The 17,142-nt window shown below is 43.6% G+C and overlaps 1 protein-coding gene across 3 annotated transcripts in view; it reads left to right on the top strand.

The window, feature by feature from the left end:
• The window catches only part of dpy19l3 (dpy-19 like C-mannosyltransferase 3), a 104,637-nt gene that overhangs the window by 42,231 nt on the left and 45,264 nt on the right, over positions 1 to 17,142 (top strand). The window contains exons 13-16 of one of the 3 annotated variants that reach the window (XM_034103542.2): positions 2,785 to 2,916; positions 5,346 to 5,457; positions 15,450 to 15,506; positions 15,791 to 15,873. In XM_034103542.2, coding sequence (XP_033959433.1) covers positions 2,785 to 2,916; positions 5,346 to 5,457; positions 15,450 to 15,506; positions 15,791 to 15,873 — 384 coding nt within the window. The remainder of the gene's footprint in view (positions 1 to 2,784; positions 2,917 to 5,345; positions 5,458 to 15,449; positions 15,507 to 15,790; positions 15,874 to 17,142) is intronic. The other 2 variants (XM_034103552.2, XM_034103556.2) reach the window with 2 other exon arrangements.

Here is a 17,142-nt window from a genome sequence, read left to right on the forward strand (position 1 = left end):
ATAAAGAATAGACCCTGACAAAACAGCAGGGCTCTATTTCAGTAATAACTATAGAAAAAAAGACAGCAACAGCTGACATCAAATCTTTGCTGAGCCTAAGGATAATCATAAATATATAACATAGTGAAAATAAATATATTGTAATGCTCAGTACAGCAGCATCCAACAGTCTCTAATCATTGCATATTACATGTCACTGCATGCATGCACGCACGGAGCAGCTGTAGCGCGGAGATCATCATCATCATTCTGCCTTGTATTACTTAAAAAAAACGGTTCGTTCGCGGGCGCGAGCCGGCTCCCGTCGTTCACTTAAAAGAGCCGGCTCCTTGACCGACACATCACTACTTCTACTGAAGCCTTCCGAGTAAATCGCCAGAACGCCGACACCTCTTCATCTCCACCGCTCCCATGTTTTATTTTATGTTGCCATAAGTTAGTCTCTCTGCGTTTGTGCGCTGGGTTAATGCTAATGCTAATGCGAGGCTAATAAAATGGCAGCTTCACAAAACTTTTTTGGAGTTTTACGGGGCGTGGTTTGCAATCCGCCCAGCCAATCAGAAATAGGAACCGTTTTCTCCCACGAAAGTCCCTGCTCTCTAGCAGGGACGGAAAAGGGGGTGAAAAGGTTCTCATGAACTAAATTTAGTTTCAGATGTTTTTGGTGTGAACGCAACATTTCGGAACTATATCGGAACTAAAGTGGGAAAAGCACTGCGGTGTGAAAGCGCCTAATGTAGTCTTAGTTGTAGTCTTTAGATAGAAATTCATATTAGTTTTTGTCACATTATATACATTTTCATAGTTTTAATCTAGTTATAGTCGACACAATTCCTAATTCAACTTTAGTCTTTCATTTTAGGCAAAAACATTTCTCTTATAATTGTTTCATCTTTGTTATTACCTATTTAGTCTTTGTTCTGTTTCAAATGTCCTTTTTAGTCATCTGAAGGAACTGAGGTACAATGCTTACTCATATCCAGGTTTTAGGACTCATTCCTTAGCGTTTAATGGCGTCGTGTCATCCTCGCGTCCTTGTTTCACCTGGTTGACACTTGCCTCAGCAGCAATGTAGAAAGTGGCGAATGTAGACGTTGCTTTCAAGAATCAATCTGCAAAATTGAAAATCATGTTTGTGATAAATATCTCATCCTTGTATAATATTTGTTTTTATATATCTATATTATAAATGACTCTTACCCTTGCATCATCACTACTCAGAATGTCATCTTCAAACTTTGTGACAATGAACACATTAAGGGGTCCTTTCTGGGCAAGTTGGTTACATATTGGGTAAATGATTGGAGGGAGGGAGGCAGTCCTCAGTCACAGTGGTGGTCCCGTCCCTTTGTCTCCGCCACACGCCGCTGCAGCTTCAGTAATGCTGCTGTTGCTTCTGTAGAGCAGAATATTCCACCAGCTGCCTTTCAAAGCTTCATTTGCCCGTGGTGCGAGGTGAGGGGCTGCATTACAATAATGGCATTAGCATATCAACTCGCCCTCTGCTATTGGAGGGCTGGAATACTAACCTGATAGAACAAAGGGCTATTTGCCAATTCTGGAATTAATTTCATCCGGTTTACCCCACCTCACGTAGAAGGAGCGGCCAGATTGGATTTGTATTCAAATGGAAGCCAGTGTCCGTCTGATTCGGCGCAGGAGGGAGTGACATAATTGCCCTCAGTCCTTCCTCTGTTTGGCTGAGGCGGCCTCCATGCAGGCACCCACCGGCCGGGGGGAGTGTGCATCACTGTGTGTCTGCTTGTGAGCACACAGTGAATGAAATCGGAATAACCGCTACTGAATCTGAATAATGTGAATAATATCACTTCCACCCACCTGCCTTGCTGCTTCTATTCTCAAGCGCCTGGCTGTTATAATAATAATACTAATACTAATAATATAGCTTTACACGTAAAGCACTTTTCAGACACCAGGTGCAGCTCAAAGTGCTTTAACAACATGGCACACGTCACAAATTAACTCACTCCAGGTCACACGGTAACACCTTTTTGCAAACATGCAGCATAGCAACATGATATAACAGTGTCAGGGGCTTCTGCAATCATTACAACCACAAACCATTACTCCATGAATGCAGGAACAAACTCTCCATGAGGGTTTCATAAGAATACCTGTTGTTCTGTATTTAAACCTACAACAAGCTTCGCTGCTGTCTTTATCTACTGCCAAGCCACCGACAGCAAAGAATGAGAACAGGACATCTACAGCTGCCATAACATTTGACAGCTAAGGTATTTTATTCAGGTGATTATTAGTAGCCATTATGTGAAACCGGGCAATGGCACTTAAACAGCTGAATGAAATGTGGCCATGTAAAAAAGTAAGGGGCGCAAGGAGGTAAAAGGTATGATAATACAAATAAAATAAAATAAAGGAAGACAAGACAAAATGAATAAATAAAATAAAATATAAAAACCTATAAATTAAATAAATAAATAAAACAATAAAAAATGTAATGAGACTAATAAATACTAAGAATAATAAAGGTTAAAATACCAACTTAAAAAGGAATGTTGCTAATCTGTAAAATAAACAAGTAATGAACATAATACATTATACTATATAATATAGTAATAATAAGTAAAAACCTATAAAATAAGTCAATATATAATAGAGATTAAAAGACCATTTAAAAGTGGTGTGTCGCTCATAAAAGCTCATCTAAAAAAGATGTGTCTTTAAACATGTCCACTGCCTCTTGGATATTTCCTGGTAGGGTTTCTAACCAAATGTGTTAAGTATCGATGTCGTCTTTTTTAGCAGAGTTAAAGGAGGTGCGTCCGAGGAGAGGAAGGGAGCTGTGGAGGGGCGAGCGGGGGCTCTTCGTCCAGATGTGGCCTACAACCTGTTGCACACACTGTTCTATGGCCTCCTGGCTTTCAGCACTATGAGGTGAGCCCACGGTCATGTCATTAGAGGATCATGCACACACACTTTACCATGTAGGCACTTTGTTTTTTCCCCCAGGCGGGGACCCTTGAAATGTACTTTTCCTCTTCACGGCTTAGATTCTTGATTGCGCACACTTGTGAGCACACGCTGGAATCCTGGAAAGTGCCTCTTACATGCTTTTCACAGAGCGTCTGAGTGAGCCACTAGAGCCTCGATCAGCCCTCACATGCAACACCCTGACCCCCTAATCCCACCAGGAGCATCTGCGCTGCGGCGTTTTTAGCGATCAAAATATATTCTCTATTTATTGAATTGCTCACCCCGTCATTATCTGCCATTAGCTCATGCTGCCGCTTGACACACGTTCTCTTATTGGTCACACCAGGACTATGACAGCCAGGCACTACCAGCTGACCGGCCTCGACCTCTGCTACAGCTGCCTCCATGTTCCACTCACACTGAGCATTACAAAGAGAGACTGCACTGTGTTCTCTTCAACAGATATTAGTTTGTGTTTCTTTAAACATAATAATGTCCATGTTGCTGTTCATTTAAAAGAGTAATCTTCCCTTGCTGGAGTGAAGTGAAAGTGTACTCTTCACATTTGTTGCAAATCTCAGTGGTTGATTGTTGAAGTTGATTTGGTTTGGGTTTGGATACAACTGCTAACCACTAATGTCTACTCAGCTTGTTTTCCTGATGACCTTAAAGTGGTTATTACTGGGAGCAGAGCTATCCCCAGATATCTCCTCCTCTCCAAAACAGACCCGATGATTTAAACTAGTACAAACTGTGAATACAAATATCTGCAAATGAACAACCTCTCTTCATTTAAGTCAAAAGTAATGTTGTGTCCAAATGATGACTGACACAGGAGTGTAGTACCACCACTTGGCCTCTATGACAAAATGCTTCAACACCCTGCGCTCTTCCTGGGTAGCACCTCTTTGTAATTATTGTGAGGACCCGGACCCCCCTTTAATACGTACTTCTAAAGTGTCACTCCTTCGAGCATCATCAGTACATTTCTCGGGTTGAGCCCATTCTAAGCAGCAATCACAGTCTGCCAATCTTTACATCCACAATGACTTAGTATACTCGTTTAACATTAGGTTCTTATAGGTCAAGAACATAATAGATTACTATTGGAATCCTCACTTCTCTTCCCATATAATAACAAACGAGCTAAGTGCCTGCATGCGGAACAAAAGCCAGTATCTGTTGTTTTCACAGAAACATGGAGAAGCAAGCTTACCAAGGTTCACTTGAATTAGGTTGTGTCGCCAGCAGCTCTGTGCATGTTCATGTTTCATATTGTGTTCTCACCCTAATCCCAGTTTATATAGTGGGCAGGATTTAGAGATGTACTGTACATTCAATATACATATATATAGTTCCGACAATGCATTCCGCTTAGTCAGGAAATAAAGTGCTGATTGAATTCACACAAAGGGAGAGGAGTCTAACAGCTTTGAATACAGCAGCAGCCCGGTAGCGCGGTCAGTGACAGATTTGATTTCAGCGCTTTCTCTAAAATGCTGATGAAGAGTGAAAGGCCAAAACGGCAGCGAGCCATTTGTGTCAGTCAGGCGGCTCCTTTGCATTAAAGAAGTACTGAGATGTGTTTCCCTCTCCCTCCTCTCTCGCAGCTCCATCTCTGTACCTGTCTTCTCTTTCTCTCAGTCTTCACCCGGCTGTTCACTCTCCTGCGTTTCATCTTTTGCTCATTTCTTTAGAACTGTATTTCATGTGCAGTGGACCAGATGCTGTGTTTCAGAAACTAAATGGAAATTTTTTCACATTGGAACCATTTGACCAAGTGTGGCTACATTTTAGACAATCTGTCTGTTTGGATTACATTTTCTTTAAAGGCTTGGGAGAACATCTTAAAGAGTGGTCTGCATAGGCTAACATCCCTGAGTTTCTCTCCCACACACACATACTGTACACACAACCCCCCACCCTGCCTGAAACGCATCCGACGTTTACTTCCTGAACATAGCGACAGCACAGGCAGTATGAGAAGAATAAAGACCTTTTTAAACATTGAGGCATGTAAGCATGTCACAGCAGAGACACTAAATACTGATATGAGCCTGAACATGAGCAGAAGGTCTCCTCTTTAAGCTACATGCCTAAAAGCAGAATAACATTACATATGACTTGCATACACTTCAATATTCTACACCTAAAGAAGCAGGTTGGAGATAAGTATTTCCAACAACACGTTAACTGCAGGGGCTGGGAGCCGAACCACTGACCCTCTGATTGGTCCACGTGTATTTATCCCCTGAGCGACAGCCTGCCTTATAATGGAGAATAAAAGCCACAGATGCCTTTACTACTTTAAGAACAGAAGTGAACTGTTAAAAAGTGGAAACTTAACCAGCCAACACCTGGATATTGTCTGTCTCCCACTCTCTCCCCAGGATGAAGTACATATGGACGGGCCATATGTGTGCGGTTGCAGCCTACGGTGTGTGTGGGATGGAGCTGTGGACGCTGCTGCTCAGCACCCTCAGGTGCAACACTAAAGTTCTGGTACGAGATTTAAAGTACTGCTCACTATCAGCTCTGAACACGTGTTTGTTTATTTTCCTTTTTTGATATGAAAAACCTGATATTAGTCTGGACTTAAGATCTTTCATTGCACACGTCTGCCGGAGAAGCTGCACTAGTCGATATGTTTCTATTAGCAAAGGATCAATTGCTTGTCAGAGCAGTCGGCTCTAAGGAACTCAAAGCCTCCAAGCTCTTTGGTTTGGGTCAAAATGCTCATACAGGAGACACACACACATATCATTGTTAGGGTGAGTGAAGCAGGCAGGTAGTGATGGCAGTTTGACACTGAAGCTTCCAACGGAGCTTCAACCCTGGACTTCCTACAGTATTCCATAGAAGCAGTGCTTCGAAGCTTGCTTCAAATCACGTGACATGTGACGTCCGAACCAGCAACTGCTTCATGTCCTGAATGAATCAACTCACTGGTTCGCCGTCCAATCAGGTGATTCAATGCACTGCCTCGTCTCGATTCTGACTGGTTGAAACTGTTTGAATTTGAGCGTCACTTAGTAAGTGACGCTTTATAACCGCTCAAAAAAATGCACAATTCGGCAATCTGTGGGATTGTGCTCGTAGTTTGCCTTGTTGCTGTTGAGTTGCTAGTATTGCGTTTGGATCATGATGGAGCCAGCCAGGAAGAGAGCTCGTTCTGGGATGTGGGATCACTTCAATCTGATTGTGCATGATAAGGTAGGTCAACTACAGTATTATAGCTATGGTTTATCTCAAATCTATATTAAGTAGCATTCAAGTAAAATTATGTATATGATCAATGTAGCATTTTTATTTACAAATGCCTTTCTCTACAGGTCCAGGGCTCGGTGTTCAACTGAACTGAAGTATCATGGCATACTTCCTCCATGGTTAGGCACTTCACTGCCAGACATGGAGCTGCTGTGAACCAGGGGAACATACGTGGTGTGTATTATATTATTATTAACTAATAACACTAACACAATCTGCTATGGCTGTATTCCATGACTCACAAGTCTGCTTCCTTTGAGTGCAATTTCACATAAATCCTTATTTGCTTTTTTTGGTTTTGTTTTTATTCTTTATGTCTTTATTTCTTTGTCTTAGTGGACCGGAAGCGAGAGCTGGATGGGGCTCTTGTGAATATGGTGGTGAAAGACTCACAGCCTTTTTCCATCGTGCATGACTGTGGCTTCAAGGAGCTTGTGGCCTTGCTTGATCCTAGATACACTCTTCCATCCAGACGGGTTCTAAAGGAGATGGTGGTCAAGCGCTATGAGGAGGAGAAGACGAAGGCCAGGGCTGTCATGCAGAGGGTAGAGGCTGTGAGCCTGACTGCTGATATGTGGACCTCCATTAATATGGACGCATATCTAGCCGTGACCTGCCATTATGTGGATGACTCTGCGAAGCTGGCCACAGTGCTTCTGGGAGTGCTGCCTTTCCCTGAAGCTCATACAGCGGTTAACATCACTGCTGCAATGAGGTCTCTCATGGAGGGATGGGGCACTGAAGGCAAAGTGACCTCAATTGTGACGGATGCAGGAGCAAATATGGTTGCCTCTGTCAGAAGTTTGCTTTGCTCATTCGCTACATTTAGTGGTGAAGAAATCTCTGGATGCAACTCCTGGCCTACAAGACCTACGCACAAGGGCTAGAAAAGTTCTTTAAAACCAGCACAACAGCAAAAGAGAAGCTCAGAGAAGTTCAGGAGCAGATGAATCGCCCTGTGCTGAAGCTCATTCAGGAAGTGGACACCCGCTGGAACAGCACCTAATGCTACAACGCCTTTTCAAAGAGAGGCAGTCGGTGGGGGCAGCTCTTGCGACGCTGAAAACAGACGTGAGACCTCTGTCCTCTGAGGACTAAGCGGACGCATGCCTGCAATTGCTCTCCCCCTTTTTCCAGGCAACAGTGGAACTCTCCGAGGAGAAGAGAGTCTCAGGATCCAAGATCATCCCAATGACGAAAATGTTAATCGAAAGACCCACTGGCATACTGGGTGGACCATCAAAATGTGTATCCCAATCTGTTCAAACTGGCGAAACAATTGTTATGCATGCCAGCATCATCGGTTCCATCTGAGCGAGTGTTTGCAAAATGTGGGGAAATTGTAAGCAAGAAAATAAATCGGCTCAATCCAAGAACTGTTGAAAAAATAATGTTCCTGAATACAAATCTTTGAGTGTTCCCCATCCCACATGAACACCCCCTGCACAAGCACACCATAACCTATGCCATATTTTCCCAGAACCCTCTCCTCAACACAATACACGCATTCATCCATCTTTATTTGTAAATGATATTCATGATATATACAGTTTATATATACATATTTATATATATATTAATATATATTTATTTATAGTTATATATATTATTAGATTACATTACATTACATTGCATTTAGCTGACGCTTTTATCCAAAGCGACTTACAATAAGTGCGTTCGACCAACAAAATAGAAGAAAACAGAATCATAAAGTACATCAGGTTTCATAGAGCAAAAACATTTCAAGTGCTACTCAACTGGCTTTAGGTAAGCCAGTCCATTATTAGTATATAAGTGCTTTGTTAATAGTTGAGTTTTCAGTCTGCGCTGGAAGGTGTGTAAGCTATCTGCCGTCCTGATGTCAGTGGGAGCTCATTCCACCATTTTGGAGCCAGGATGGCAAACCCACGTGTTTTTGCTGATGGGAACTTGGGTCCCCCTCGCAGCGAGGGTGCAGCGAGCCGGTTGGTTGATGCAGAACGTAGTGCACATGCTGGGGTGTACGGTTTAACCATGTGCTGGATGTAGGAAGGGCCAGATCCATTCGCAGCATGGTACGCAAGTACCAGTGTCTTGAAGTGGATTCTAGCAGTTACCGGAAGCCAGTGGAGGGAGCGGAGGAGCGGCGTGGTGTGGGAACATTTAGGAAGGTTGAAGACCAGACGAGCCGCTGCATTCTGGATGAGCTGCAGAGGTCGGATGGCACATGCAGGGAGACCAGCCAGGAGGGAGTTGCAGTAGTCCAGGCGTGAGATGACGAGAGCCTGGACCAGAACCTGCGTGGCTTTCTGGGTCAGCTGGGGACGCATCCTCCTGATGTTGTAAAGCGTGTATCTGCAGTAGCGGGTTGTAGCAGCGATGTTTGCAGTGAAGGACAGGTTGTTATCTAGGATCACACCCAGATTCCTTGCAGTCTGAGTCGGGGAAACAACAGAGGTGCCGATGTTGATATATATATACATACATATACATAATAATATACCTATTTCCGACACAATTGTCCAAGTGGTTCGACTGCTTCAAATCACGTGACATGTGACGGTCGAAGCAGCAACTGCTTCATTTCCTGAATGAATCAACTCACTGGTTCGCGGTCCATTCACGCGATTCAATGCACTGCCTCGTCTCGATTCTGACAGGTGACAGGTTGAAACAGTTTCAAATTTGAGCGCTTCAACACTTTATAACCGCTCTAAACAATGCGCAATGTGTGGGTTGTTGTCGTAGTTTGCGTTGTTGCTGTTGAGTTGTTGTTGGTATTGCATTTGAATTGGATCATTATAGAGCAAGCCAGGAAGAAATATAGGTCGTTCTGGCTCGGGAAACACTTCGAAATGTGGAGGAGTTGTGAACAAAAAGACAATGAGTAATATAAAAACACTTCAATAGTTTCAGGAATAGATAGCCCAGGATGCGGCGGTGTCCTCCGCGCAGCTGGTTCAAAGCCCGAAATAGTTCATTTCATTTCAAACCTTTATTTATACAGATAAAATCCCATTGAGATCATTGATCTCTTTTCCAAGGGAGACCTGCTCAAGTAGTTCCACATGAAACATAAAAACATAAATAGAAAAACAAAAGGACATCATACAGCATCATTTACAAAATTATCCACATAAACAGGTACCAATAGCTTCCGATTGAGTAGCATCCAACCGAGCTTTAAAAACATTTAGTGGCACCAGATTGTTAAGTTTCCATTTAATTTGCAGACTATTCCAAGACAGAGGAGCTGCATCTAAAAGCTGTCTTCCCTAAGACAGTCCTAGCAGTTGGCACATTTAATAAAACCACAGCATTCGATCTCAGGCAGTAGCCACTTACAATTCACCGTGAGATCAGGGAGCAGATATAAGATGGAAGTTTCCCTAGCATGGCTTTGTATATAAAAATGTACCAGTGACTGAGCCTCCGTACACTTAGTGAAAGCAAACCTGCCCTTGCATACAGGGTACAGTGATGGGTTAATGCTTTACAGTTTGTCACAAATCTCAGTGCACTGTGATACGCAGCATCTAACTTGACCAGGCAATTGGCAGGTTCATTCATATAGACCAGATCCCCATAGTCCAGCACAGGTAAAAAGGTCACAGTGCCTTTTCCTGGCCTCAAGCGAGAAACAGGACTTGTTTCTGAAAAAGAACTCTAGCCTAACCCTCAGTTTTTTTAGCAGGTTATTGACATGAAGTTTAAAAGAGAGACAATCATCAAGCCAGATACCAAGGTATTTGTAACAGGCAACAACTTCAAGTTTTGTTCCTTGCATAGTTACAATATCTAAAACAGGCTCTGGTGTCTTTTTTGCTTTTGAAAAGAGCATTACCTTGGTTTTATCCACATTTAAAAGAAGCTTTAGTTCAGAGAGCTGAGTCTGAATAATGTTAAAAACAGCCTGTAATTTAACACCAGCCTCCTGAATGGAGGGACCTGCACAGTACATCACGGTATCATCCGCATAAAAATGTAAAGTAGCTTCATCCACATTATCACCTACGCTGTTAATATATATGGAGAATAAAAGTGGTCCTAAAACAGAACCTTGTGGTACACCATTAGAAATGTTTAACCACTCAGAAGACAGACCATCAAAGTGAACACATTGGGACCTTTCAGAGAGGTAGTTCACAAACCACCCCACTGCATGGCTGGATATGCCTATACTGGCTAGCCTCTGCTTTAAAATGCGATGATCAACGGTGTCAAACGCTTTGGACGGGTCAATAAACAGAGCTGCACAACTCTGCTTATTATCTAAAATACTAGTAATGTCATTTACCACTTTCATTGTGGCAGTGATGGTGCTGTGTTGCTTTCTGAAGCCTGACTGATGATTAGACAGGATGTCATTTGTACATAAAAACTCCTTTACCTGTTCACTCACTAGGCGTTCAAGAACCTTAGCCAGAACTGACAATTTAGAGATTGGCCTATAGTTATTTAAAATAGTTGCCTCCCCTCCTTTCAGTAAAGGCAAGACATAAGCAGACTTCCATACTTTTGGAATTGTATTTGTGTTGTGGGAGAGGTTAAAAAGAGAAGTAAGAGGTGGAGCAATAAAATCTGCAGCTATCTTTAAAAAGAAAGGTTCTAAGCAGCCGGTTTCCTAGGATCTAGCTTAGATAAGGCTTCATGAACAACATTGACAGTAAAAGGAGTAAAACTGAAAGGGTTTTCCAGACCACGTTGTTCAGAGTCACAGACTGTGGTGTTCACAGAAGCAGAGTTAGTCACAGAATCAAACATAGAGCCACAGGACACAAAATGCTCATTAAAGCAATTTAGCATAGTGGCCCTGTCCGATATAGAGCCAGATGCTGTGGTAAGGCACGGAGGTAGCTCATTACGGATATCACCGGTTGATATCGATTTTATTGCTTTCCAACATTTCCTAAGATTATTTAGGTTTTCTGTGGTAACTGACAAATAGTACTTCGACTTTGCGCTTTTGACATTTGAAGTGAAGCTATTCCTTAGAGAGGTAAGAATATATAGTTTATTTGTTTCAACACAACACTAAATGGACACCAGCATCAGGTCCCCGAAGCTGGCGCAGAGAGAGTGCCCAAAGGCACGAGAGCGACACGATCAGCACCTGAAACAACCTGAACAAACCACACACACACACACACACACACACACACACACACACACACACACACACACACACACACACACACACACACACACACACACACCACACACACACACACACACACACACACACACACACACACACACACACACCACACACACACACACACACACACACACACACACACACACACACACACACACACACACACACACGGCACCCCCCCGTGATGTGGAGGGGTCGTCACACTTTAATAACTGATAAAAGGCCCTCTCCGCCCAAAAATGTCTCCAGCACTCTCTAGTCTCTTCTCAATAACCCAATTATCAATCTTTAATTGCAAATAGAACATGATATTCAGTCTTAGTGTGTGTGTGCATCGCAGCCTTGCACCTCGCCAGGAGAGGTCGCTGTAACTGAAGCTTCGAGAAATGAACCTATTTCCGACACAATTGTCCAAGTGGTTCGATGTTTTTTTTTTTGTTTTTATTTGGGAGTGATGCCTAAATTGATTATCAAATTGAATAATTCAATGTACGACAATACGACAGTGCCATAGCTAAATGTGTTAGGTGACGTCTAACGGCCCCTACACACGGCGGCGTGCGTTGCCGCTTCAACGCTTCTGCCCATTCATGGGGTGACGTCACGATTCACCGAACTGCATTGCGGGAGCAAAGCGTAGCTTCTCTCGAGGTGCTCGCTGCAAAAGTAGAGCAATGTTCTACTTTTGCCGCCACGACGGAGGCGTCAGCCAATCAAATCCCTCGTATGTAAATCTGACAGTACAAGCAGTAGCCAATCAAACCGGGTGTATGTTGGGAGAGCCAGACCGCAGTTATTTCCCATATGTCAACAAAAAAAATCGTGGCGGTAGGGAATCACCCGGTACTCTAATGGCGCGTTTCCACTGCAGCGGGTAGCTCGCTTTAAGCGTGCCGAGCCGTGCGGGGCCCGTTTTTGGTTGCGTTTCCACTTGGCCTAGTTTTGGCCCGGGGCTACTTTTTCACCTTTTTTCTGGCCCGACTAAATCGTGGTTCTAGGGCCAGGAACAACCAGGCTGAGTCGGGCTGAGTATGCTAAACTAGAGAGAGGATCGCTGGCAAGGGGGCTACAACTACAACAAGATGAACATATTTGACCGTGATTTAATTATAATACACGTTTCAAAATGATGCCGAAGTAACAACATACTGATACCGGTTAGTAAAAACCATGAATTAATGCTTTGACAAGTCTGCAGACAGACGGCAGGCGAAAAACTCTTTTAAAATGCGTGTTTTCTAAATGTAGCTTGGCTAAGCTAACGTTGTATATGCTCCGACCGTCCACACTCACAGCAACGGCCTATACAGACATAAATAAAGCAGCGACTGTATTCGCCATGACACAGGCAGTCTGTGGTTTGTACTTGTTTAACTTTTGTCTAGTTTCTGAACAGATATGAAGAGCTGTGAGCTCTGAGTGCTAAGAGCTAACGGCTGTGTTGTTTTTTGGGGCGCTCATTGAAGATGACGTCACGGCTCCGCCTACACTGCGTTACTATAGTTACTGCCCCAGTTCCTAAACTGTAATGGAAACGCAGCATTAAAGTGAGCCGGGCATAATAAGGCCTAACCAAACCGAGCGAGGCCGAGCGAGGGCTGCAGTGGAAACGCGCCATATGACCAGTCCCTCTTTACATACAGGGATACAAACCGGAGGAGCCAGGCATGGGGGGGAGGTGGCAGAGACAGTGGGGGAAACTGGTAGGTTTTCGCCTGTTTGGGGAGTTAATATCCAGTGTATTTCGTTTGAATGGACAGCTAGCAAGCATAGACAGTATATTTAGCCAGCATGGATGTAGCATGAATGCTTTGCTTTGTATGTCCGGGGCGGGACATTCATGTGGTTGGTTGTTAGTCGGGCTGCTCGCGTTGATTCCCCAAGCTCAAGACACGCCCACCGCCAAGCGGCAACGCACGCCGCCGCGTGTAGGGGCCGTAAAGGTGTGTTTTGCTCCACTCACCGGCCCCTCACAGCGGGCAGAGCTGCAGGTGCTGATCTCTCTCTCTCGCGTTCGGTTATACTTCACTCGTGTTTATGTCCAAATCCATCAGATCTAGTAGTTAGTTCTAGCCAATGATATGGCTGCTGCCCCTCCCTACACGCAGATCACGCAGACTCAAACCTCATCTTATGCCCAAATGTGGCGCAAATGCGCTCCGCAGCCGTTGCGAGGTTCCGGCGCTAACGGCCCGTCCACACAGCGGCGTGCGCTGACGCTTGCCGGCGGGCGTGTCTGAAACTCGACCAACAACCAATCGCATGAATCTCCCGCCCCTGACACACAAGCAGCGGTTTGATTGGCTAGAGCTTGTACTGGCATATGATTCGATTGGCTGACGTCAAAAGTTGAACATTGCTCTACTTTTGCAGCGAGCCACGCCAGCTACGCTCCACGTCGCTTCCCACGATGCATTTCGGCTAAAAGTGACGTCACCCCATTCAAAGTGAATGGGGAAGCGTCAACACACGCCGCTGTGTGGACGGGCCGTAACAGTTCATGAGCGTGCTCCCCCGCCCCCTATCAACACTCGCGACACATGGCCAGCCTAAACAACAATAAGCGCTGCTTGGCAACTGTGTGTGGCGGCAAAGTACTAGACATTTTGACTGGAGAGATTTAGTTTTGCCGGTATTCAACATATTTTACCAGTCATAGTCCGGTAATTATTTACACTCTAAGAAGAGTTACATTTATATATACATGCTATACCCGCAACCTCCGTTCCAGCTGAGAGAGTCTTCTCTACAGCTGGGCTGATTGTGAATCACCTCCGCACATGAAAGCTGTAGTAGGCCTATAGCTGTCAAACTTTGATCACCAGTGCAATACATTTGACAAATTCAACTTGGTTTCTACACTTATTTGAACATGTATGTATTTCCAAAAATTCTTGAAAGAAAATTGGGTAACAAAAAAAAAATTCAGAATTTTTTTTTTACCCACATTTTTTTTTATAGGATATTTACATTTCGGTTAACCGGTTAACCGTTTTTTGGGGGGTCGAATATTCGAATATACATTTGCTTTCACATTCCCATCCCTAATAGCAATACATATATATGTATTGCTTATAAATAGTATCTCCATATTTTTAGGCAATGCTGCAAAATACAATAAATATCTCCACATTTAAATGTTTTGTCTAAAATAATAGAAAAGTCTGACTTAACCGTTTAATGTGTATGATCATACCAGCAAGAGCATTCAAGTAAACCAGCTGAGTAATGTGAGCTGGTCTACTGTCAGATTACTGTCACATCAAAACAAAAATAGGTACGAGTATCAGGATTACTGAAGTAAAAGGATCAGATGTTATCTCTTCTCTGTCAGCTGTACTGTTCTGTTGGCTAATACTTTAAGTGTGAATCTATATGCCTACTGCCTGAATCTGCTTTATGGTTTTCACTTTCTTTGCTTCATGTGTTCTGTTTTTAATTCAGCAGGTGAACCTGTATGTTCATAAAACAGTGTGTGTGAGCTTAACTGTGTGTGTTAAACTAAAATGGAGCATTTTCTGTCAGCTCAGATTTGATTTCTGCTTTTTAAACTGCAGTCTGTGCTCATGTGTTTCAGTGTTGCTGTATAGGCTGCTGCCTGAATATGCTGATATCATATATATATTATCATCAATAAAATCTCTGAGCAGAGAGATCTTAACTATCTGTGTCCTCTTTTCTATGGTCACATTGTTCTGTTCTCTTACACAATACACTTAAGTAAAAAACATCTCATTGATATTTATTTTATTTTGTATTACTTTTATGCTTTCACACACACCTATTACTTTTCGTTTTACAGGTAACAGGTCATTGTAACCCTCCCAATCCTTACCTTTACTCTTCTTCCTGCATTTCTCTGGTGATAACAATAGCAGGGAGGCCACTAGGTGTCAGTGTGGTCCCAACATCAGTGCAGCGTGAGAGCAGATAAGAAATGGAATCTTGTGAGCAGTGCTGCTGTGTGTGTCGGTTATCTCTGTGTTATCTCCCTCTGCCCTGGTCTTCATTTTGAGCTATATCTCTGTCTGACTCTCCCCATTAAATTATTTCATTTCATTACAGCCGTTTTCTGTCTCTAATGTTGCAGTTAAGGCTTGTCAGATATGCAGTCCCGCTGCTGGTGATCGCTTGCCTGTATTACAAGGTATGCCATGCACTTGCTGTTACTCATGTTCATCACTGTGTAGTTGGTGTTATTACCGGGGAAAAAACCATACGAGCAAAGTCGGGAAATAACATGAGGAAGAAAATGAGTAATTGATAACCTGACATTATTGCTTTCCTATTATTTATCTTTCAGTGGTAAGAGTCCAAATGGCTGTTATATTCTTTACATTATTCAAATGTGTTTGAGTAGTGTTTTTGTACGGCCTTAATGGATGCTAACTGTGGCTTTTCCATCACTTGTCTCTGTTTGTTTCTCTCTAGTTCTGGCCTAAGCTGATGGAGGAGTTATCCGAGCTGAGGGAGTTTTATGATCCAGACACTGTGGAGCTCATGACCTGGATTAGGTACACACACACATGCACACACGCACACACGCACAAAGCCGGAGCATGCAAACAATAGAAGCAAATCTGATTATCTTGTTTCAGCGGATCAAGTTTCACTTTGTCTAATGTCCTTGATTAGTCAACGTGTGTGTGTGTGAGCGCTTGGATGTGTGTGTGTGTGTGTACATGTGTACATGTGTATCGCTTGTTTGCGGGGGAATCTGGCCAGTGAGTGAGTGATGAGAGCCGATGGGCCCCCATGAATAAGACTGGGGGGTGCTGGAGAGGACCCAGCTGTTGGCAGAGCTGCACCCACCTCGGGGTCTCCTCGCCTGGCTTTCACTCAGCGGCGTCCCCCTGATGGAATCAGAGACTTGGAAAGGCTCTGTACTGTAGCTGTGTGTGTGTGTGTGTGTGTGTGTGTGTGTGTGTGTGTGTGTGTGTGTGTGTGTGTGTGTGTGTGTGTGTGTGTGTGTGTGTGTGTGTGTGTGTGTGTGTGTGTGTGTGTGTGTGTGTGTGTGTGTGTGTGTGTGTGTGTGTACACACGTGTACACACGTGTACATGTGTATCGCTTGTTTGCGGGGGAATCTGGCCAGTGAGTGAGTGATGAGAGCCGATGGCCCCCCCCCGTGTGTGTGTGTGTGTGTGTGTGTGTGTGTGTGTGTGTGTGTGTGTGTGTGTGTGTGTGTGTGTGTGTGTGTGTGTGTGTGTGTGTGTGTGTGTGTGTGTGTGTGTGTGTGTGTGTGTGTGTGTGTGTGTGTGTGTGTGTGTGTGTGTGTGCGTGCGTGCGTGCGTGCGTGCGTGCGTGCGTGCGTGTGTGGCTCAGCAGACTAAATTGAATAGCATGTAGCTATGGAACAAAAGTCTGGACGAGGACACGTCACATCCCGCGCTGCCCACACTAATATTGGTTGTCACTTATCTCTGAACAGACGTTATGGAGGTTGATTGTTCTCAATAGTATTTGTGTGTACAGACGTGTGTACATTTGTAATTGGGAAATGTAAAACGCCTACCACAATGCAAAAAAAAGTATTTTTTTCTCACATTTTTTATACATTCTTTACTCAAAAGTATATGAAAAGCATGTGTGGATATCTTTCTAACAATTTACAACTCACAATCAGGGATTTGTGATCCAGTTTTTGATTATTTTGGATTAAAAAGGCATTCGTTGATATTTATTCTACATGTGTGGATTTGCATTTTACACACAGTTTGAGACAAAGTTCCCGCCAGCTTGAATTCAAATCCTCTTGTATCATGCTACTTTCTGCACTTGAACA

The sequence above is a fragment of the Pseudochaenichthys georgianus genome, chromosome 3, assembly GCF_902827115.2.
Source record: "Pseudochaenichthys georgianus chromosome 3, fPseGeo1.2, whole genome shotgun sequence".
Taxonomy (NCBI): Eukaryota; Metazoa; Chordata; class Actinopteri; order Perciformes; family Channichthyidae; genus Pseudochaenichthys; species Pseudochaenichthys georgianus.